Genomic DNA, 24,760 nt, shown 5'->3' on the forward strand with positions numbered 1-24,760 from the left:
ATTAAAAAAACGTATTAAATGCTGTGTGTAAAAATCCCAATGTGGTGCAATTCAACAATAGCAACCATAAGACAATTTAGATTAACCATATGCTTTCGAATCACCAAAATAAAGCTATAAAAACAATGTAACAACAGTATTCATAGGAACTGTGATTCAAAATTTAACAATAAACGATATAGATAGCACGTACGACCAAACTTGCAGCCTTAGCTGGCATCATGACACTCCCAGTGTATGATGTGTGAGTGAGTGGTAGTGTGAGTGAGTGTATGATGTGTGAGTCAGTGTATAATGTGTGAGTGAGTGTATGATGAGTGAGTCATTGTATGATGTGTGAGTGAGTCAGTGGTAGTGTGAGTGTATGATGTGTGAGTGAGTCAGTGTATGATGTGTGAGTGTATGATGAGTAAGTCAGTGTATGATGTGTGAGTGAGTCAGTGGTAGTGTGAGTGAGTGTATGATGTGTGAGTGAGTCAGTGGTAGTGTGAGTGAGTCAGTGGTAGTGTGAGTGAGTGTATGATGTGTGAGTGAGTCAGCCGCTGGGAGCGCGCACCTCAGGCGGCCATCTTTTTTTTCATCATCCGTCGCCCCCCCCCCCCCCCCGGCTCTGTCAGCCCCCCCTGGCTCCATCGGCCCCCCCGGCTCCGTCGCCCCCCCCCCCCCTCTGTCGGCCCCCCCGGCCCCCTCATGAACGGCCCCGCATGCCGCTAATAGGAGCGTGCCCCGGGAGCGCGCGCCTCAGGTGGCCATCTTGCTTTGGATGTGACCCTCCAGCCAGCAAACCAGCGAGCAAAACTTATTTGTGTGAGTGTTAATGCGACGCTCGGATTTGCGACGATCTGCGCTCCTGTCGACGAGATGATGAGCGCTCTATTTTCTCGCAGCCCAAGCGCACAGCACTTCGCGGTCGTAGGCTTCAGGTTCAGACGTCACGTGGAAAACACGTCGAGGAGGGAACCGCAAAACACGAGCACCCAAGCGAAAAACGTTCCGCGCAACACCACGATGGGGACGATGGGGAAGTTGAAGGGCCGACGTTTTGAATAAAACGGCACACGAGGAAGTGAGGGCTGAGCAGTTGGAGAAGAGGCTGTCGAGAGCGGTCTCCCTGGGCATGGCCGCGTCGTGCTCTTGGTCGCGTGCCGCCTGTCTCGTCGCTCTGTGGGCTGCTGTCGTGAGTGAGTAACTCCCGCTGACATGCCACTTTCTTTTCACGAACAACTCCGAGGTGGCCACGGGTTAACAGCTCGCAGAGCGCTTGGTCTGCACCCCAGAGATCCTGGGGTTCTAAATCCGCGCTACTGGCCGTGAGTTGATGGCCTCAGATCGGTCACCCATGCCTGCACTTAATTCTATTAATTCCAGCGCTGAGAATTTAAAAATAGGTGTTACTGGCAGGTGAGGACAATTACTAATACAAGGAGTGGGAAGAAAGGTACTACGGGTCAACTACGTGAACCAGGTCACTCAGAGGTAACTCTGTGAATTCCCTTTCTGTGGATCGTTCTCTAACGAGAGCAGGTGGCACTCCCTTGCGAGACATTCGAATGGATACTTCTCATGACACAACACCGATAGCACAATCGGGATAGCAATGACATATTTTATTGTATTAAATATATATTGAAAAAAAGGGCAGATGTGAAGTACGGGCGAAAATAATCAGTGGTGGGAACTTTGTTTTTGCCGATGAACGCATCTTGAGAGGAGTTATCCCGTGACGCTCGCAAGTTTGCTACGCCACCAACTCTCTCATGCACTCATCGCAAGGTGCCTAAGGGCAGACTGAGCCACCAGACAGCCAAATTTTGTGCAATAATCCAGCAGAGGAGGTGCTACCCGATGCCCGCTACCAACTGACATCTGAAATCCGTTCTGCCAGCGACAGCTTAAAGTAAATGTTTGTACTGACCTGTCCTACACATTGTTTGTTGTTGTTGTAACTTTCTGACACCGTAGCCCCTACTGGACTTTTGTGAAGACGAGCTTTATAGCTCTTCAGATTCCTCAATAATGAATAGAATGATCAGATTTCGCGGTGGGCAGAGGCAGGGGGGAAGTTAGCAACGTGCCCATTGTTCTAATCCTCGTGACATTGGATAGAACTGACAACCTCTGGATCAGCAGTCCCGTGCGCTATCCACATCACCAGAGTGGCACCCACTTAGTTTGATAATAGCAACAAATATGGATATGCTCACAAAGATTGGGCAATTTTTTTTAACGTTTATATTATTTATTAAATGTATCTTTAATTTAACATTGGACGTGTTTCTTAGCAGCATGTGCGTGATGTTAAATGTTGTCATTGTTGGTTTTTGTCACGCCCTGCAGGCAATGCCAACGCAATCCAAGAGTCCGCCATCGCGAAGCATCATCAAACTATCTTGCTGCCCTGTCGGACAGACTGCCGAGGAACTGTTAGCGATATTCAATGGACTATATTAATTAATGGTGCATATAAAGACATTGGTGATTCTCTTGAAAACATAATTGGCAACACCAAATACATTGACAACAAAAACGCTTCCATGACCGTCGAAAATCCTGACTGGGAAGGAGAGAGATGGCACAGATGTAAATGGTCATGTCCGAATCAACAATCTAGTGACATGTACACTGATACATATTTTGTCTTCATCGAAGGTACGGTACGGATTATGCAATTGAACACACGAATTTGACGCAGAATCTACTAAAAGGCACAGAAATTACCTCAAGTCACAACGCGTTTTCTTTATGAATCTATTTAACTGATGCAGATTCAATGAACATAAGCTGTAATCGTTACAACTCAGTAAGCTAAGATATACGATTGTTGTAGAAGTCGATTACTTCACCGATTATCAGTTGGAATACTCGACTAATCAGAAAACACTACAAGTTTGGAACAGAAAAGTCTCACCTCTGTCCACGCGTGTGCCCCTGGACGGGAGGTGATAGGCGAGGCCTGTGACGCCATTTGGCATCACCAGCATAGCTTGTAGGGAGTTTCCTGCCAAACGTCTTGTGCATGTCCTCTGCGATGAAGGGCTTTGGCATATTTAATGTTTATTTTTTACTATTTCAAATGTTAAAAAAGGCACTTGTGAATGCTCTTGTGACTCCACAATAAATATTTAATCAGTGCGTACCACCTGCTGTGACGTGGGTTGTAAACATGGTCAATAACAAAACAAGTGGAATAAAACCTGAAGAATGCACGGAAAGATGTATATACTAGGATTTACTTTTTAAAAACAGAAGGGGGAACGCATAGATTCGAGAACATACACAGGTTAGTGATGTTGTTCAAACTGTTAGGGACAGTAAGTAAGTGGACTTGGGCCGGACACGTCACGACCTAAACTATTTTATCTAAAATATTTTTTTTATTTTACTAGGTAATGTCCACTGAGCTATATAGCGCTTTTTCAGAAGTGACTTGGCCACAAATGATAGTGCAACAAAGTGGCTTATCATGCGGACATTTATAGAAGCTAACTACTCGAAATGGCTGTTGATTCGAAATGTGGAGGGAAAAACAGGAGGACAAGAGAAAAATTCACGGCACCACAAGGAAAGAGACATGCAAACTCTAAATATGCAGGCATCAAGGTCGTGATCGAACCCACGACCTCCTGTATACTAGGCGAGGTAGTTAACATCTTGCCACCAGAGCACTGGGTGGGGCTATTAGGGGTATGGGCGGGACGGCGTGAGTAGTGGGCAGGGCTACGTGAGCAGTGGGTGGAGGTGGAGGAGAGGGTGTGGCCAAGATCAGAAAGCATCACTGTGTGGGCGGGGCTAGTGGGTGAGTAGGCGTGGCTCTTGAAAAGTGGGCGGGGCTGATGGAGGGGCTGCCTGCCCACCAAGTGTCTGAGTTGAGCTTCGCAGGCATTTGGGCGCCTGAGACAAAGGGGCACATGGAGTTTGATTATTAAAGTAATGTTGGTGAAATGTACTTATGTATGTCTGCAGATGTTAAGACGAACAACATTATCGAGGCTGAAGTTGGTGAAAATATCTCGATTCCCTGCCGAGGCAATTCTGAAACCAAAATCACTGGACGCATTAAATGGCACTTTGCTCTACCAGCACAACCATACTTCCCTGTCAACACCGACAGTGGAAGAAAACACTCCATCGATGTTAACAAATCACTGCTCATTCACGATCTCCAGAGTGGAGATGCAGGCTTTTACCTGTGTAAGCTGGGCAATCGCAAGGATTTCTACGAGACGAAAGTAAACATAATCCAAGGTAATGCACGAAAATGAAGCTACATTACGACACGTGGACACAGCTTTAGGTTACGAATGATTATTAAAGTTTTTCTACACTTTCAGACTTCAGCACTAATATAAAAACCATAGAGGAGTATAAATCCACAAGTTTCCTGTTACACTCCTTCACAAGTGAAACACAGACGTGCTAGCGAGTCGCCTTTGGTGGAGCCAAGCCTCAAAAATGTCAAACGTCAAGTAAATGCCCCAATTGTGAGTGCATTCTTACGGTCATGGTTTCCACCATATGGAGATACTACGATCCATCATACAGTAGGAGATAGACAATTATTACATTGCTTGCAAAAATATCGTTACGTCCTGGTTATTTTGTCTCAATTGTCTGCAATTGCAATTGTAAATAAGCTATTAATTTATCATTCTGCTTCGTGGAACATTTTTTTGTAAAATAAATAATTGATAGTGTTCGGAATAAATGTAATTATTTTTGCGCGGAATAGGAAGTACGTGGATCGTAGAGATTATAGATTGTCAAGTTGGCATGATACGACTCGTGGCCGGCTTGTGTTTAGTGACCTGCAATTGGGGAGCGTTCACGTCATAAAGAAAGGCATAAATATATTCAATAAAATGTCAAATATATTTACAAGGTTACAAGAAACTATAGCATGATAATCGTCATATCGTGAACTTTTTTTGAAGCTGCAAACCTACTCATGAGTGGCAGAAGCTGAATTTACGACGTCGACATATATGAACCAATAGTCCGAGAGGAGGCGCTTTCCTCCAATAGGCAATGGAATCCAGCCTCACCCACTACACACCCAAGGCAATTTAAACTCGTATCTATAAACAAAAGTAAGAATACACAAATAATTTAGCAAATACCTTTGTCCATCACCAACTCCTCAACGTACCACGCGACACGCTCGACTCACCTGACACACACCTGACACTCAACTTATCGATGCAACTTGTGTTGAAATTGTTTTAACAATAGCGCTCCAAGAAATTATGTAAAGCACAATTACTACAACACGAACAACAACACAATTCAGACCTTTGCCAATCTACTGCTGGATGAAGGCCACCGCGCACCGTGTGATCGTGGGGGAAGTTTGACCATACTCTACCACGCTGGTCAGTGTGAGTTCTTGAAGCTGAGGGACCCGCGACTGATTTAGAAATTGCTTATCCCTGATCTTATCTATGGCTGGCATTGGAACTCGGGCTTCGCGGTTTATTAGCCAGTGTTCTAACCATCGTGCCGCCATTCTCATACCGCCCTTCAAATTGTTCCGGTTTTCAAAAACTGTTCAGATCGTTCCTGGCCCTAGCGCTTCAAACAAAATAGTGGACATGTACTGCACACTGCACATACCAATGCGAGTGCCACAACTGGATTAAGACCATGATATGTTTCAACATGAATTAAAAATGTATTATGCAATAGATCGTCCACGCGCCACCACTAAGTCAACTCTTGCTTCCCCCACGACTACAGCAAATGCAGGTAATTGTTTGTCTTTAACGAGTAAACTTTACACATTTTAGCATTCATACTAGTATGGTGTTTAAATAGAAATAGCCAGAGGAATATCATCATCATTATTAATCGTGTTATATCCATTGCTGGATGAATGTCATCCCAAATTGTCGTTACTTTCCCAATAATAATACTAATTCGAATGTATAATGCGCATTCCATCTTAGGATCCAAATGTGCAATGCATGAGAAGCAGGAAACAAAAACCGAACAAGGGCAATCGATCAAACTAAAGCGAAGGCCAGTTTAAAGAGATTGGTTTTCAAAAGAGGACTTAAATATATCTACCGAGGACTCGAGGTGCCACAATCCATCTCGTATCACACATTAGCTAATCTTATAGTTCCACCTCCGTGCTGGACATCTTATTAGGTGCGGTCAGTGCTGTGTGACCCCTTTCGTCGATTTTGTCCATTGGCAATCAGTCCTTCGACCTTAAATCACGACGAGGTCTCGGATTTTTTTTTTCTGTGATCCGCACGTTGCCACTGTGTCTCAGTGAAATTCCCAGCACTCTCCTCTCCGCGCTTCGTTCCGTAGTGTTCGGTGTCTGCTCAACTGTACTCATCAGTGTCCATCTCAGCCTTCATGATGATAATACTACTTTCATTTTATATAGCGGCGTCATTCGTGCTAACAGCATCCCACAACGTTTTTGTATTATTGCATATAGCAAATGGATCGAGCACATTGACAGTGTAAAGAAAACGTAGATATATATTACGCGTAAAACAAACGCAGTGCTGTATAATATTAAAACCCTTGATCCGACTTCTGGACAAAGCCCTCTCTACTCCACGGCATCGTGGCGGTCGCTTGAGCAGACTTCGCCGCGGTGATCAGCGCGGATTCGTGACAGGACCGTTTGGGACGTCGCTCGCCGCTGATGTTAGCCGTGGTTGAAATGTGTCACTCGTCTTCCCGGTTTCATCACAACCCCGTGCTCTCACAAATTGAGCCGTCGTTATCGTATACTGCCCCCCCTTACAAACAAAAAGAGTGACCGTAATAAATGCTCAGATGGTTCTTAACTATAATGCTTGAGCCAATATAGAGTAATAGACATGGGCTGGAGGCTGCATATGCCAGAAGCAGTACTGCAACAGGAATTATAGACCATGACGTGTGTTGATTATTATTATGATATTTAAAACTATTATGCAACAGATCGTCCATCGTACAGCACAACGCCATATTTTTCGTCAACCACGCCATCATCAAAAGAAGGTAATTCTATTCGATTTAAAGTGTAAACTTTACACATATACGCGTCCTTATAAGCTCATCCACGATGTCTGAAAGGTAAGAAACAACGCAAAGGAAAAAACATTATCAGCCTTGTTCCAAGTACCCACTGCTTGGATGAAGGGCCTTCCCACGTTTCCATTACTCCCCCAAGGCCCCAGAGATGCCACAATTCGTCTCGCCTCACGCACGAGCTGATCTCATTGTCCCCCCTCCTCTGGTGCATTGTCCTCTCATTACCACGGTAACCGCTGTGTCGTCAGTCGTGTCCACTGGCAGCAAAACAATTCCATCCTAAGTCACGAAAACCGATGTCCGTAAACGTGTTGGTGCTCCGATCCATGCGCGTTCTCTTCGTGTCAGTGGAATTGCCAGCAATCGCCCTAGACACAACTTCAACCGAGATGATGGATTCAAATTGAGCAATCATTGGAAAGATGTAATTAACCAAGTTAAATCTTCTTGGTTCTTTCGGTAAAGTCACGTAGAATGGAAATAATAAAATAATAAAAATAAAACATAATAAAATAATTGTTATTTTATTTTATTATATTATTTTATTATGTTATTATATTATTTTATTATGTTTTATTTGTATTACTTTATTATTTTAATTTTAATTTTTTACCTACGTGACTTTACCGAAAGAACCAAGAAGATGAATCCCTGCAGTCACGAAAGCTTTAAATCGAAATTTAACCAAGTTAAACTTTAGCTACCGTGCAGTTTACTGCTAGACAGCCAGTTTAGATTTATTTTCTTAAACATATCCATATTCCCACTCTGTTACCCCCAGCTCCACACACTTTCATCAACAATACCACACGTTTTTTAGCTTTTCACACGTTGTGTGCCTGCTTTGTAATTTTACCCACCTGGCAGCATGAGTTAGGATCTGCCCCTCTTTGCAGGACGATCTGGGGTGAACCTTATCCCGGTGTACATCTCCGTGTCGGTGGTGTGCACAGCGATCGCGTACGGGGCTGCCTGCTACGCCTGGAAGCAACGGAAGATCAGGGTCAGTGTCTCGTTCATTCGCAAAGCCACTCACGCTCACGTGGACGTATTGCGATGAAGCTGAAGGTTGAGAGAGTCCTGCAATGCTCACGCCACTGCTAGAGGTTGCTTGAGAGAACCGTTCAAGGGTATTTTGACCCCACTCTTGGACGTTTGTGGGAATGCTCACACGTGACTCCACCGCGCGGAAAACTGCCAATCAGATTCTTTATTTATACTGGCAGGAGAAGTCCGATGAGCTACAAAGTAATTGTTGGCAGCCTCCTCTTTTGGTATCTAAACAGCAACAACAACATCGACAACAACAACGCACGGCAAGTGACGTGCCCAGCTTCAACATCACAGCGAGCGAACTAAACAAAGACCCAGTCCTGTGGAGGTGGCTCTGAGTGTCGGAGCACAGAGCCTCGGTTTAAATCCAGGTTTCGGTCCACCTGTGATTAAAATTGGGTTCTCAATGTGTTGTGAGTTGATGATTTCAGCAACACACAAAATACTGTTAGGGTACATTTAGTTCCATTATTAAATTGGTAAAATTGCATCTCTGAGATAAAAAAAAAATCGATTTGACCGTCATCGTGGACATTACTACCATATGCAGTCTGGGTGGGAAAGTGCCACCCTCCACTTTGTGGTCCATAGGCCACTTAAGAATTTTTATTTATACTGTAGGAAGAATCCGATGAGCTATGAAGCTTTTTTTCACAAATGACCAGGAGGGGCACGGGGTCAGATCGTTACAAAAACAGACAATACAAAACGCTATAGGAGTGAAAAGTATAGGAAAGATAAACAAACCAATAAAAATATATACAAATAACATATTTTTGTTTATCCGGGTGTTGATAGGCGGGACATGACTGCCATCGTGTCATGGCTAGCACACGAGAATTACAATCCAGAGGTCGTCAGTTAAACATGTCCCGGCATGACAATTGAAAACAAATTCGCAAAATGTCATAAATCCCTCACCACTATCAACACAGAAGTACAAAAGGGTAACAACCACAGTTAGTGGATTGGCGGGTAGCGTGTGGTGGGGTAGAGTGTGCGTATTTCCACCTCTTTCAAGATGCAGGCCAACATTCCTCGAACTCCCTCTCGTAGACGCCCTTTCCCCAGCAGTAGCGTGAGCAAAGAAATGTCAGGGCCACCACCTTCGACTTCACCTTAAATCTGTACTTCCGCATTCTAACGTTGTATTCAGAAAGTGTTTTTATTGTATGGCCAGGTAAGGCCCACTGATCTATGGAGCTATTTTTCAAAAGCGACCTGGGCGGGGCTACCCGAGAAGTGGGCGGGGCTACCTGGGCAATGTACGTGGCCACGTGGCCACTCCCTGTAGACGGAGGGACTAGTGGTTGAGTGAGCGTGGTTTTGTGAAAGTGGGCAGAGCTGATGTGATGATGACCCATCACGATTGAATCAGAATCTTGATTTGTAACTGGAGGAATCCGATGAGCTATAAAGCTTTTTTTCACAGATATCCAGATGGATTGAAGCCCAATTCGTCGTCACATTCTTTGATAAATAGACGCTGATTTATAGATCAATAAACACGGGGCTAAATGCAATTAAGGTTGATTGACGAGATTGAAATGTGGCCCAATGTGTATGCGTATTAACACTTCGTGTTTAAACAACAGTGCGGCAACAAACCGGACTCAACCTCGAACAAAGGGAAGCACGCCTACAAGTCGGTGAAACTGCCTCCGGCTATTTACGAGTCTATCGATCCAACATCGGGACCAGAGCCCGAGCAGAAATATCTGGAGGTATCAGTACCCACACTCGATCGCGTCACATAGGCCCATTGCAGATGTGGTGGAGCCATTAGTAAGAGCTAGATCAGGGGGTAGGCAACGTGCCGCTCCAGAGCCGCACTCGGCTCTTCAAGGGGACTGCTTCGTGACACGTGATTCACGTCTGCATTGCGGCTCTTGAAATAGTTGAGTTTTTGTTACCGAATTCGAAACGAAGATGCCTCTGCTTGTTATCTCGGTTGTCGATCCCTGTGCTATATGGACAGAACTGGGGAGGGGGGGGTGGTTAAGATACTTGACCGTTCTTTCAACTGCCGCCCCGAGAGATCGAATTGAACAAGCGCTTTCCAAACACAGGAGCCGTCAATAAATTACGTCACGTGATTTTGGACGATTTTTGACCTCCCACCCCTTGCTTTAAATCGCTTTAAACTATTGTCATTGTAGTGCGTATTTAATGTGACGCTGCACTCTAATGTTGTAGGAGAAAACATTTATTAAAAAGTCTATTTAATTAGGTAGAACGTGTTGTCTGTATTTATTTAAAGTTGCGCATTCTGATGTGACGTCACATTTCTCAAACCCCCCCCCTCGTCACACATCGTCACAAATGTCTGACCCCCCCCCCCCTTAGGTACGTGACGTCATTTATGGACGGCCCCAAAGTCCAGTATATTAATGAATTCCACATTGGCAGCATTCCGCTTGCGGTGTACCATAAGACTAACTGTACACTGCATACACTATAAACACTAATAATGACTAAAACACGAGAAAGTTGACATTTGAATGATATTCAAAGCTTGCCGCTATTTTTATTAGCAATCAAACCTTATCAGCCAAAAGTACATACTCAAAAATGACTAGTCAACCCACAATTATCCAGGACAATGAAGGGAAGGAGTGGCAAAGATAAATCATACATGAATTATTAAAACAAAACCCTGTAATTTAAGGTATTGCAATATACATAGCATTACTATTATTATTTACATAGTATAATGTGAAGATGTAGAATGGGTCATCTGCGTTTTTGTCTCTTATACGTTATCCATTTCTTTGCCGACGTTTTGTGGTCACGTGGGCACTCGTAAACTGACCCCCTGAAAAGCGAGCCACCATTAATATATTTCAATTAAATTAGCTCGCGCACGTGAGTGTTGAACTTCTTTCGCATTGGTACGTAGGCAACCATGCTCATTGGAGGTGCAGTGGCCTGGACAACAAACTAAACAACAAGAAGCAGTTCTAAAGAAATGAGTTTGTCAACTAGATGATAATTTTAAAGTGCATAGCTCCCAGTGGCTTCTTAATATCGGAAGGGAGAGCGTTCCAGACGGCCGCAGAAGCGCATCTGAAAGCGCCACGCGATGCGGTGACCACCGTCTTTGTTCGACGGCTGAGCCAAAAGCTACTGCTGCGAGGATGACCGAAGTTCGCGTGATGGTTTAAGCTCCTTGACCAAACTCCAAGGAGCATGAACGCCTGAATGAGCGCAAATAATTGGCAATACAGATAACCCGGCCGCAGATAAATAACAATCAACTGTATTCATATTTATTCCAACAAATATTTTATTCTGGAGTATAACATTACTATCATACACCTTAACTGTAACTCTAAAACCTCAACATTATAACGCTATATTCCATATAACTTTTATATATAAATTTAGTTGCCAATTGTAAGGGCCAGATGCACATCTTGACCAATCAGTCGGAACACATTTCACTGGAAATTACCCCACTGTTGACGACTTAGGCAAATGCACTTTTTTACAAAGCATTTCACAAAAATAAATTTGCCACCACAACCACCACCACACGAACCTGGCTCTAAATTTACACATACGCTGCCATGACCTGAAGATGTCGCGAAATCAGCATATCCTGCTTCTATCTTTCCAAAAAAAGGTTCTGACCGTGTGCTTTGACCTCCACGATACGTTTCTACGGGCAGTGGGGTGAGGTTACCCGAGCGGTGGATGGAGTTGACACTGGGTGGGGGGGGGGCTTTTAGTAGTGGGTGGAGTCAAAATACGGTGGGAGGCGCTAGTGAGTGAGTGGGCGTGACCATGGGAAATATTGCAGCCTTATATGGAGCCACGTTTATGCGCTGACGAGTGTGTATTTTGCGCGCAGATTTTTTTTTGCGAAAATATGTTGATGTCTGATTAGCAGAGGTGTGGACTCGAGTCATGTGACTTGGACTCGAGTCAGACTCGAGTCATGAATTTGATGACTTGCGACTCGACTTGGACTTGCATAACAATGACTTTGTCCCACCTATGAGATGTGGACTCGAGTCATGTGACTTGGACTCGAGTCAGACTCGAGTCATGAATTTGATGACTTGCGACTCGACTTGGACTTGCATAACAATGACTTTGTCCCACCTCTGCTGATTAGCAAATACAAGGAGGGGGGGGGATATGTTTCGGCTGCTTATTCTTAAATTAAGCCCAACGTGTATGCCTATGAACGCCGCCACCAACGTGTTGTTTTCCAACAGAGGAGCAAAAATCAGCGCTCGAACACAAACAGCGCGGACGACGCCAGGAGTTCGGGGGACGTCCCTCCGATTGTTTACGACACTGTTGGTGCGGCGCAACCAGAAGCTGCGCTGACATGCGCAGACATCACAATCAATGGTAGCGCGCTCTCTCTCTCTCTATGTCTCTCTCTCTCTGTCTACAACGGTGGTTCCTCTTCTTCTTAGCCTGGGATGCACGCACGTCCAGTTGGGTGCCAGATGCCATTTCTGGGGGGGGGGGGGGGGGGTGCGTGCGAGACATGGCCACATTTTTATTTTTAGAAGGTAAATCATCGAAACACGATGTGAGCATGGGCACGTAGGGTCAACTTACTTTGTTTCACCAAACCTATATGTAGCTACGAACATTACACATGTTTTTCAACGATTCATAAACAAAGGGGTGCAATGCTGCAATAAAGGTGAAGATCCACTGGTCTACAATTTGAGCAAAGCTCTCAAATTCCAATGAGAGTTATGAGTGAAGATCTCAGCAATACCAGTACAGCTTAGGGGCCGTCCATAAATGACGTCATGCACCTAGGGGGGGGGGTCAGACATTTGTGACGATGTGTGACGAGGGGGGGGGGTTGAGAAATGTGACGTCACATCAAAATGCGCAACTTTAAATAAATATAGACAACACGTTTTACTTAATTAAATAGACTTTTAAATGTTTTCTCCTCCAACATCAGTGCAGCGCCACATTAAATACGCACTACAATGACAATAGTTTAAAGCGATTTGAAGCATGTTTTATTTTTGGGGAGGGGGGGGGGGCAGAGCTTTGTGACGTCATATTTGAGGGGGGTCAAAATCGCATGACGTCATTTATGGACGGCCCCTTACCACATTGCCAGTAAGGCTATTTGCCTTGTCAGGTAAACTACATTGCGAGTGATGATCTGTTTCGGTGTCAGCTATCGGCACGCCGTTTGTCAATCAGCTGCTGGATGGGAAGTTCTTTAACCATACTTCACCACACGGGTCACTGTGGGTTGGTGGGGATGCAGCTGTCCCATCAGATGTGACAACCGCCTGTTTATACACATACATAACATATCTAAAGATCTATTTTTTTATGTTCTCAGTTCTAAAACATGGAACACGTAAACATTATTCTGCATATGTATGTACATGCAGAGAAAGAAAACTAAAACATGTTCACAAATGTAGAGTGTTCCGAATCAAGCGATCAACTTCCTCTTTGCCACCGGAAAGCCCTTCAGGACCTGCGCGGTTTGTTGCTGGATAAGGAACTTACTTTTTGCAGCGGAAATAAAAACAAAATCAGATTGGAAGAAAACGATGTGTTAGGTAGCTCTGCGGTAAAAAAAAGCACCTGACAATTGGAAGGACATGAGTTCAAGTCCAGATGGGGGTTGGACTCGGCATATTCTTTCTCTGCAGTCGTTCATGGGTTAAGGGGAGACTCGCCTCCAACCATGGGAACGTGGGATTCCAGCCACTGGATCAGCTCTGTAAACGGCACGTGTTGCACCCCTCAATGCTCATTTAAGCAATAAATTACTTGTAGTTCATACACAGGGACTCCTCGTTCAGTTTCATTTCAGTTCCATTTATTAGGTATAACCCCGTGAGCCATGCGGCTCTTGACTCGGGTGCAACCGCAAAAAAAACAAAAACATGAACAAGAAACATCTTAAAGTGACTACACGCAACAGAAAAAAATCCTGGAAAGAACATCAAAGTCTTCCAGAAAAAAATACCGCATTTCAACGCTGCGTGCAAAAATCCCAGTGGGATGCAAGTCAAACAATAACAACCATAAGACGATGTAGATTTTTCTCTGGGCACTCAGGTTACTTAAATGTTAACTACCTCGCCAGGTGTACAGAAGGTCGTGGGGCAGATCTCGACCCTGATGCCAGCTGTATAATCGGAGCTTGTGTGTTCTCCCCGTGCTCGCGTGGATTTTTCTCAGGACACTCAGATGTATCCCTCCACATCCGTTAACAACACGCGTTTAGAGTATTTGGCTGCTTGTACATTTCCCCACGATAAGCCACTTCGTTGAGCTGTCATTTGTGGCCAGGTCGCTACTGAAAAAAGAGCTGTATAGCTCAGTGGGCCTTACCTGATGAAACAAACTAAAAATTTAAATAGTAAAATATTAAGACCAATATAGCAAATCCTGTTATACGCAGGATTATTTTTAATGTACACATCTTATCCATCGGCGGCAAACATTGAAGATAACCCGCGGATCGTATGATGAATTTGCCTCTCGACTTATGTGCAGCAACAACTACAAATCTCGAATAATAGGAGTGATTATGACGTTATACCCATTAATGACGGACAACCCAGGGGCGTATTGGGATGAATATTTGTTTTAAAGGCGACCCATTTTATCCGCAAAAAGCAGAGCGAGTGCGTTGGTCACCAATGCAAGCAACTATCCCAGACTCAAATCTCTGTAGCTTCCGAAATCTGGCGAAAGTGGGCACATTTTAGTAAATGATTCTTAAAATATATTTATAATATTTATTTTAACATGTAGGCTTTCGCGACCAATATCATCCATAATAGAGTTGTTTTGGGTTAGATCGCGTAAATATATAAATGTGTCGTTAAACCCGCCACCACCCACTCAGATTGTAAATGCTGTAGCTTGGCTCTCCAACACACAAGCGGTGTGCTGTACTCGTGACGAATTGGCACGTTCTGTTCACGTGACAACCCTTACTAGTTGGCTGTGTCGGGTGGTGACGGGTTTAACGAAACATTTATATATTTACGCGATCTAACCCAAAAATTCCTCTACTATGTATAACATTTATATTTACACTGAGTGTGTACTGCTGCTGCTATGTGCCCTGTACAGCGCTTTGAGATCCTTAATGAAAATTACATAAAATGTAATTTTCATTTTCGGGTCATTTAGTGTTCATGCTGTTGCCTGTTATCTATGTTTGCACAACAATGTGTACATCAGTAAAATATCTGACGTGTTTTTAATCGTACAATTAGGATTGCGGTTTTGGTGTAGATCATTCTACGATAGCCTTGTGACATTGTATTTTATATTTTTAAAAACATGTATATTAATAATTATGTTTGACCACACATAGAGTGGCATTCATTAATCTTTTTTATTCAATGATAAACATCGCTCTTGAATTTTTCCATAAGCTGATCGAACGTTAAAACAACAGCGATGTTTTCGTTCCGATCTTTTAGCGCCACGTCAATATCTTCATCGCAAATGTCGAATGTTCAATATTTTGATGTTTTTTTCTTTCAATGTCCCATCCCTAAGTGCTATGTATATATATATGAGAGACTAATGCCTCTTAAAAATGCATTAAATACAAGCTGATTTTAAAGGGCTTTGGATACGTGCGTACAATTGAGCGTGTAAGATGTATTTTCAATGTATGCGAATTATACGCTGTTACATTTTGGTTTTAAAGGGAGGGGTGGGCCAAAAAAAAATGACAACACCTGTACGCAAGAGCATTGCTTTTAAATGACACGAACTAGAATGAACTAAACCTGAAACGTCTCGTTTTCATTTCCAGATTTCGATGTAACTTACAGCGTCCCCTATCAACCTGCAGCTAGTGAGGTAAGCAATTACGACTGAACATGCCCCCCAGCCCTCCCCCCTTAGGAGCCGTCCATAAATGACGTCACGCACCTAGGGGGGGTGGGTCAGACATCTGTGACGATGTGTGGCGATGGGGGGGGGGGTTGAGAAATGTGACGTCATATCAAAATGCGCAACTTTCAATAAATATAGACAACACGTTCTACTTAATTAAATAGACGTTTTAATAAATGTTTTCTCCTACAACATCAGAGTGTAGCGCCACATTAAATACGCACTACAATGACAATAGTTGAAAGCGATTTGAAGCATGTTTCATTTTTTGTGGGGGGGGGGGCAGAGCTTTGTGACGTCATATTTGAGGGGGTGTCTGACTTTTTGTGACGCCGTGTGACGAGGGGGGGGGGTCAAAAATCGTCAAAAATCGCGTGACGTCATTTATGGACGCCCCCCTATGAACATTCTGCCCCCCCCCCCCTTAGGGGTGCCACGCTGGCGAGATGTTAACTACCTCGCATGGTATGCAAGAGGTCGTGGGTTCGATCCCGACCAAGACGCTTGCTGCTGTATTATTCGGAGTTTGCGTCTCTCTCTTCCTCTCCCCGTGGTCGAGTGGATTTGGTTTTTTCCCTTTCCGGGTCCTCGGGGTTTTTCTCTCCACATTTAGAAATCAGCATCACGCGTTTAAGAAGCTTTGGCCTCGATACATGTCAACACGATCAGCCCCTTTGGTGGGCAATCATTCGTGATAGCCAGGTCGCTTAAGCAAAAATAACTACATTGCTCAGTGGGCGTTACCTGGTAACAACACAAAAACATCTTCTAAAAGATCGTTTCATAGATTTATTTTGTTTAACACGTAGCAGGCTTTCGCGACCAGTATTATTCATAATAAACGTTATTGGGTTAGATCGAGTTATTTATAAATGTGTTGTAACCCTCCATCACCCGACACGGCCAGTCAGCAAAAAAGTGTCACGTTGACAAATTGTATTTACCTTTATATTCTTAGGTTTGTTCGGTAGCCACGGAGGTAAAAAATTTAAATTAATAATAGTAAAATAAAAATAAAAATCACGACGTTTCGGAGGCAACACAAGCTTCCGTCTTCAGGTGGAACCGTCACAGCCCGACAGCTGTATCAAGTAAATGAGAGATTACAAGAGCTACCACTCCGTATATATAGTGGTTGAGGAGGGGGGAAGGGCCAGGAACGGCTCACTTTTCATTATTATGTTAAGGTCCGGCTTGAGACTACGAATAGACTACATAACAAATGACTGAGCCTTTATTAATTTAATTTTTTCACCTACGTGACTTTACCGAAAAAACCTAAGAATATGAATCCTTGCAGTCACGAAAGCTTCAAATCTGTATTTATCTTGTCGGGTAAACTACATTGCGAGTAAGCAGCTTCCACGATGCGAGTAATGATCTCTAGCGGTGTCAGCTATCGGCACGCCGTTTGTCAATCGGCTGCTGGATGGGGAGTTATTTAACCATACTTCACCACACGAGTCACTGTTGGTTGGTGGGGATGCTGCTGGTTTCACCCTTTCTGTTGGTACCTTTCCCCATATACACAGGGAATACATGCTTTAGCAAAATGTACAAATACACAAGCAGATTGTATTATTTTTTGTAACTCATTCTGTTGAGCGTTTAGCATTTGTTAGAAATTAGTTTAAACATTGACTGCATGCGCGTTTCCCTATATATATACACGCCTTCTTGAAACGAGTTAGTTTTTGGGGAAATGTGTAAACGATTTATTTATTTTTCCTACTTTACTTTAGCAGAGGATGCTGCGGTGGTATAATGGTTAGCACACACTGTACAGTACTTGGAATCCAGATATTACAACCCAGTAAAAGTGCTACATTTGGTGGAGAATTAGTCTTACACATACTCAGCGTGAGGTAATGATCACCGGAAGTGATAACGTGAGCTAACATACACTCACTTATTACGTATTTGTAAAAATGGTTCCGTCCATTGCTATATTACAGGTAAGTATGCCACTTTAATTAAAATATAAGACAAAAAACAGTTGTACTTATTAATATTCTCTCGAGTTTTATTGCCAGAAAGGGTAAAACCTATTCTTATTTTTCATACTTTGATATTGCCAAAAAATGTGTGGCTATGTCGTTTTTGAAAAAGCAGGTAATAGCTCAGTGAGCTTTAAATGGTAAGATAAAACATCGTTTAGTTTTAATCTTGATTTGAAGCTTTCGCGACAGCAGCAATCCATACTCTTTGGTTCTTTCGGAAAAGTCACGTAGGTAGAAAATAAAATAAATCACGACGTTTCGATCGCAACACAAGCGGTCGTCCTCAGGCGGAATAAATATAATCCAACAGTGGAACTGCTGATCCAGCGAGAGAGCAGTTACAACTGCACCCCTATCGTGTTTTTATACTTTTTGTTGCAACGTTCTTACCCCGTGCCCCTACTGGACATGTGAAAAAGAGCTTTATAGCTCTTCGTATTTCTCCTGCAGTATAAATACATATTCTGAGGTGGCATATGGGCCACAAAGTAGAGGGTGGAATTTTCCCACCCACTCTGCATTTTATGGTAATGTCCCTGATGACGGTCAAATACGATTGACATTTCTCCGAGATGGAATTGAACCAATTTCATTACGGAATTAAATGTAACGTGAGTTTTTGGTTGTGGCTGAAACCATCAACTCACAACACCTTGAACAACCCAATCTTTCATCACAGGTGGACCGAAACATAGATTAGATACCACGATGTGCCTTGACCTCAGAGCCACCTCCAGAGAATGTTTGTTTTTATTGGGAAAGGGGGTGGTGTTAACTCGCTCGCCGTGATGTTGAAGCTGTGCGTGTCTCTTGCCGTGCGTTGTTGTCGTTGTCTGTTCCTGGTTCAGATGCCACCCAACGTCCACTACGCCGAGGTTGCCATTTATTGAAAACACAGCTGGTTGGTGGTGGGCATGGTCACATCTGTACACCCACCACGCTACGTCTTTCTGCGTTTACGAGTTTGCTCCACCACTCCAAATGAACTCGTGCCACGCCGCATGCGCGCCCGATTATTGTTAAACATGTGCCCACGTGACGAGCTTTGCAATTAACAACAAAAAAAAAGTTTTTTTCTGGCCTGGACTTTTGCAGCTGTTTTAGACTAATTTCAGGGTGCCGATTCCAAATCTGATCTCAGATTTGCTCCATCACATCTCATTTTATGCTATCGGCATACCCCATTTTCATTGATTTTACCCAAAATTAACTCTGTCACTTATGATTGCAAGTTGTTGCGAGTCAGTGACTGCTTTAGTGTTAAAATACGGTGCTGTATTTTTATGACATTGTTTATAATATCATTTTATGTAGATATCCACATTTATTTAATATTTTTCTTCTGCAGTTTTTATTGAAAATGCAATATTTGATATCTCAAAAACCTGATGTGATAGACAAAAACTGATGCCAGATTTGGAATCAGCACCCCAAAATTACCTTAAACCCGTTGGAATACCTTATGCCAGAAAGTGTGTTGACCAGTGTTATCGTTGCGAGTCATCGTTAAAATAACGAGGCTTCTAAAGATGATGAGGTTAAGAAAACCATCACCTCGATCACCCACTTATCAATCACATGATCATTCGCGATGTTGTCCATACCCTTGAACAAACCCCATCCTTCACCGTATAAAATACCACAGAAATAACAAAATGATGGCTCAACTGCCACACGCTGTGCCACGGGTGCTCTGAATGTACATGTATAGCCCACCGGTCAATTCACTGCTCGAGATGGTCTACTCACACTGGGCAGGCAGTGGGCATGCTTGCCGCTGGGCATTGTGGGTTGGTGAAGGTGAGCGCACGAGAGATTGAATATTTTTTTTCCTAGTGGTCCCTTGACTGCCCACAACCCACCGACGGCATTGCGTGGTGGTCACCCAAAACAAAGCTATTTCCCAGTTCAAAACTCTTGCGGAGCTTACGAATGTTATGGGAATGCCTGGTGATGTCTTTACAGGAACACTGCGCAAAGGGTCCATTTACTTACAATGTAATTTACAATATTATCTGTGATCAATATTATTTTCAATATTAATTTACAATATTATCAGGGTGACAAGGGTTTCTTTAACAGAACAGAAAGATACTTCTGCAGATGGGAATTGACGCGGAACTTTGTGGTGTATTGTGGCTTGCTTCCTTCACTTTAACAGTTGTGCCTGCGAATGAATGTCCAGGCACACACACTGCACAGGTTCACAACACAAATGTTCAATGTTTATTTTTTGAGTAGTTACGTGACAACGCGCTGCATAGTGGCTTCTACGATCCATGCTTCAGCGAGTGGAAATGTTTATTTCATAGAAGCATGCCGATGTTACAGAAACATACAAAAATCTGATTGGACTTCCATCACACTCATCGTACTTTCCGGCTATATATTTTAGTGTATTACAATGTCTACTTGTTACGTGTGTGTTTTTAGGATGCTTAGCATAAAGGCCTTTCGTTTTGGCAGCTTGACGCAATATGAAATTTATACAACCGACGCAATGCATATTAAGCACAGCCTTTCTTGTGTTCGTCAACTCTTCGATTATTCGGGATAATTGGGGAAGAGGTGGCCCACCTAAAACATGGATAATGCAAAAGGCATATGGGAAGTAGGTCAAAAAACACAATTTACCTACGTTGAATGGGATAAAGGTGCAGTGTGTCGCGTGTTTATTGCTTCTTAAAGTAACCTGTTTACTTGCTAACACGTTTGTGGTCACGTGGGCACCGAATTACTCGCAATGAGCGAGGAGCCGGTAATGTACACGAGCCCGCGCGCAAAGTTATTCCATTTATTTTTTCCCCGCAAGCAAGGTCAAATCACAATCTCGATAATCAACCCACGGATAATCGGGAGTTAACCGTATTGTAATTGTGTTTCAATGATAAGAAACTACGTGATCGATACGAGAACAAATAAACACTGTTCGTCATAAAAGCTTGTTTTTCGTCAATGCTCAACCAAAGTTCAACTTAGGCAAAGAATGCAAGAAATCAATACTGACTGTACTACTCAAATGTAAATGAAATCACTTCGAGCGAAAACGTTTGTAATGGGGTGTGACATTTCACATTTCTGTGCACGAATGGGCAAGTTGGTTAATCATTCAGGGGGCCCGAAACCCAACGTCAACCTATGGAACGAGCCCGGGACCACGGACTGTCGATGAATCAGCAGTGTGCGCACGCACGCGCGCGCGTCACCTGCTTGGTTACCAGTACCTAGCCTATGAATACTATTCAAACAATACCACTATCACATGGTACAAGGTGAGCACTAACAAGTACGTAAATATATCGACAGCTATTTACACACAAGTACACACAAGGACACACACGACTCTTCAATACTGCTCAATATCTGAAAATGTGAACACCATTTATCTAGATTACAGGTTTTTTGGGTTAGATCGCGTAAATGTGTCGTCAAACCCGCCACCACCCGGCAGCCAATTAGTAACGTTTGTCATGTAAACAGAACATGCCAATTCGTTTCTAGCACAGCACACCGGTGTGTTGGAGAGCCAACAACACATATATTTACGCGATCAAACCCCCCACCAAAAAAGCAGTATAGATATTGGTCGCGAAAGTCTACATGTTAAACCATTTATCTGGGTGCCAAAAATGTTAATTACAAATTCATTTAATACAAATTCGCTCTCCGTTTTTTAAAGAGCTCATGGCCCATTGAGACGCATTATTTAATTTGCCTAGGTCAGGGGTCGGCAACCTACGGCTCCGGAGCCGCATGCGGCTCTTTACGGGCTGCTTCTTGACGATATGTACGTATGTACATAGATGCATTGCGGCTCTTGAAATACTGAATTTTGTACCGAATTGGAAAGAAATGGCTCTTCTTGTTATTTTGGTTGCCGACCCCTGGCCTAGGTAGACCTTGGGTAACCATTTGGTGATACGTGCTTTAACAACGAAACCTACACTCGTGAATCGTGTCACAGGTTCGTAAAGAAATGCACGAGACGGACTTTGGTGGGAGTTACTCTGTTCTGTGGTTTTGTGGCGAAGATGCTTAAATCTTACTCTCGCAGGGGGAAAAGTTTACGCATGTGCATGTGTACAGTCCTTTGTTGAACCCACTGCAGGATGAAGACCTCTCCACACAGGGAACGTGATTTCGATGTTCAAATTAATCCCAAAATAAAGTGAGAAAAGTCAGCCTAGATGTGAAATGTCAGATGAATCCCTAATTGTTTTTTTTATTGATCTGAAAATCGGAAGTGACATTACCAGCTTCGTGCTTTCCCACCAAATTGGTGCCACTTGACACATTGTGATGGTCACCATTGCCAGCACGAAGACATTGTACGCGAGTACACAACGTGCACGGATCCAGGCATCCAAAGTAAATTGATAATTGTTCTTAAATTTAAAAAAATAAGCAATATCTGAAACACACCTACTCCCCACGCTGGCCAATGTTTGGTTAGTGAAGCCGGGGTCAGAAACAGTTCAGAGGTCATTCGCCACTGATGCCAACTATGACGGGAAATCGAATAGAACTCGTGTTGCCAGGTTCATTGTGCAGCATTAACAAAGGATGCAACACTGCACCTGACATGCGTAGAATTATGTGCGAGAATCCGCGGTTTCGATTCAAACAACAATACTTTGAATTAACACCATTCTAAAAACTAGGGGGTCAGGAACCTATGGCCTGCGATTGTTATCTTTTTCACACGACCGGCTGCCACACAAGGCCTACCCACTTCGAAATGGCCCCCCACGATTCATATCAGAGGTCGCAAACGGGTTTTGATTCCTTACCCGTACCCGGCCGCACCAGGGTCGCAAATGGGTACTCATACCCGTACCCGGCCGGGTACGGGTACCCGTTCCCTACCCGTACCCTACCCGAAATGAGTGACAAACGGCTACTCACCAGTGACTCACGGCCTGCCCGTACCCATACCACGCCGCAACAGGGTCGCAAACGGCTACCCGTACCCGGCCGGGTACGGGTACCCGGTTGCGAGCTCTGATTCATATCCATCGCCGCAAGCACCACCGTAGGGAAAATCGTTGATCTAATTAGGTAACGCGCTTAGTCACTTCGGTCACTCACTGGCAAGGGCCTCTCGTATACACGAGCGACCGAGCTGCGTGGTAACAAAGCGGCAGCACGACGGAATTTTTTAAAGTCCTATATGGCATCCATTGAAGGGTGGAGGGGATAGCTTGTTGCATCTCTCATATTTACACCTAGAGAGTTTAAAAAGGGCATACTTTCATTGGGAAATTGTGTTTGTGGTGGCATTATAGGAATTCGTAAGCATCTTGAGATAAACTCGTACCTGGATAGGTGCTTTATGAAAACGACTTGTATTGCGTTGTGAAATTACCAAAAATGAGCATGTATGTATAACCTATTACGCACCGTACGTATCCAACCGTGCTAATCTGCGGTGAAAATGCAGGAGTACAGGACTTGCATCTTCAGATACTGCAGCGCATGTGGTCACACGTTCTGTATAAAACATACTTATGCTAGATATGGGCACTGCAGTAATAAGACTAACATTATTATAACTTACAAAATCTCATAGATCTACCTCAATACTGTAACAAAGTAAATAGTGTACACAAGAATAACACGTTTAAATAATACTTTTTCAGAGTTACCAGTTTAACAGTTAAAACTGAAAGGCTGAATGGTTATGAGCACTTTTCATAATTTATAGCAACGCTTCGACGTTAAAGCACAGACTCATGTTCCAAGCTCGGGTTCGGCCACGGACATTGCAGCTGCGGCTCCAGAGCTCCGAGTATTGAGACACAGGTCTTGAGATTCCTAAAGGGAGACGCAGACAAAAGACACCCACACACGAATGCAATATTAATTGTTTCACAAGTGCAAGGCACCGTCAATCGTGCATAGCAACATCATGCACACCTACATGAAATTCCCCCTTTTTTGGCACTGGCATATCCGAGCCAACATGGGGGTCTCCTCACAGATACACGGATTTGTTTCCCCGCTGGCTATTTGCCGTGCCGAGCCAGAACCAATTACTGTACACGAAAAAAAACTCCGTAAGAACACAACGTAAATAAATTATGTTTTTATCTGTGTAAGTCTATTTCATCATGAAACATGCTTTGTTTGTAGGCATCTGAAATAAGGAACATGGAAAATGACACGCAAGGATTATAGTATTTCCCCATGCGGTGTTGTTCTCAGAAGTATTTATTTAGCAACTAGCTTTACTACCCGGCTTCGCCCGTTTCTTGGATTCTTGTCTTGGATTAATACACGGCCTACGCGGAGGGTAGGGGGGGGGGATGCGTGACGTCAGCAGGCACACTGCGTGACGCTGCCGCATGCGGGTGACATCACGGATGTGACGTCACCGCTCACTTCCCGTGCAAAATATATCCATTATTGCGCACCCCCCCCCCCCCCCCAATACAAAAGTCTATTTTATACTTTTTGCATTGTGTACAGTCTGGAAGCTACCCACATGCCAAATTTCAAGTTTGTTGCATGTCGGGAAGTATGCTAAACATTTCGAACAGACACACATTCACAAATTCCCTTTTATATATATCGATGAAAAGATGAGCGCTCAGCAAAGCAAGCAGGAAGGCGTAAGTGTGTAGTTTAGCAGCTCTGCCGGGCAACCTATCAATAACCTTTCCAGCTTTTCTCAGGGACGAGTCACCAATAGCGAAACAGCTCTGTACTGAAGTTGTATTCACATTGGTTAATTACAATAATTCCTGTTGCCTCCGTGTCACAAACAGAGACAAATGGAGCCGATGGAAAAGTTTTCGCAA

The 24,760-nt window shown here is 43.7% G+C and overlaps 2 protein-coding genes across 9 annotated transcripts in view; one reads left to right on the forward strand and one right to left on the reverse strand.

Moving 5' to 3' along the window:
• The first annotated feature begins 1,060 nt into the window (after positions 1–1,060).
• Positions 1,061–20,900, forward strand: LOC144735825 (uncharacterized). Of its 3 annotated transcripts, XM_078618354.1 has the most exons (10): positions 1,061–1,181; positions 2,338–2,649; positions 3,964–4,245; positions 5,683–5,742; positions 6,943–7,002; positions 7,932–8,038; positions 9,684–9,812; positions 12,312–12,450; positions 15,878–15,924; positions 18,809–20,900. In XM_078618354.1, the coding sequence occupies exons 1-10, from the start codon at positions 1,118–1,120 to the stop codon at positions 18,848–18,850; spliced, it is 1,242 nt and encodes a 413-aa protein (XP_078474480.1). In that variant the 5' UTR covers positions 1,061–1,117; the 3' UTR covers positions 18,851–20,900. The 3 variants fall into 3 exon arrangements, with proteins under 3 accessions (XP_078474480.1, XP_078474481.1, XP_078474482.1); XM_078618355.1 differs by lacking the exon at positions 6,943–7,002 and having other exon boundaries at positions 1,063–1,181; XM_078618356.1 differs by lacking the exons at positions 5,683–5,742; positions 6,943–7,002 and having other exon boundaries at positions 1,064–1,181.
• The window catches only part of HDX (highly divergent homeobox), a 45,535-nt gene continuing 40,938 nt past the window's right edge, over positions 20,164–24,760 (reverse strand). For all 6 annotated transcript variants that reach the window (XM_078618346.1, XM_078618351.1, XM_078618350.1 and 3 more), the window contains one exon: positions 20,164–23,774. In XM_078618346.1, coding sequence (XP_078474472.1) covers positions 23,691–23,774 — 84 coding nt within the window. In that variant the 3' untranslated portion in view covers positions 20,164–23,690. The remainder of the gene's footprint in view (positions 23,775–24,760) is intronic.

This window comes from Lampetra planeri, chromosome 57, assembly GCF_965212315.1.
Source record: "Lampetra planeri chromosome 57, kcLamPlan1.2.h2, whole genome shotgun sequence".
In the NCBI taxonomy this organism is placed as follows: domain Eukaryota; kingdom Metazoa; phylum Chordata; class Hyperoartia; order Petromyzontiformes; family Petromyzontidae; genus Lampetra; species Lampetra planeri.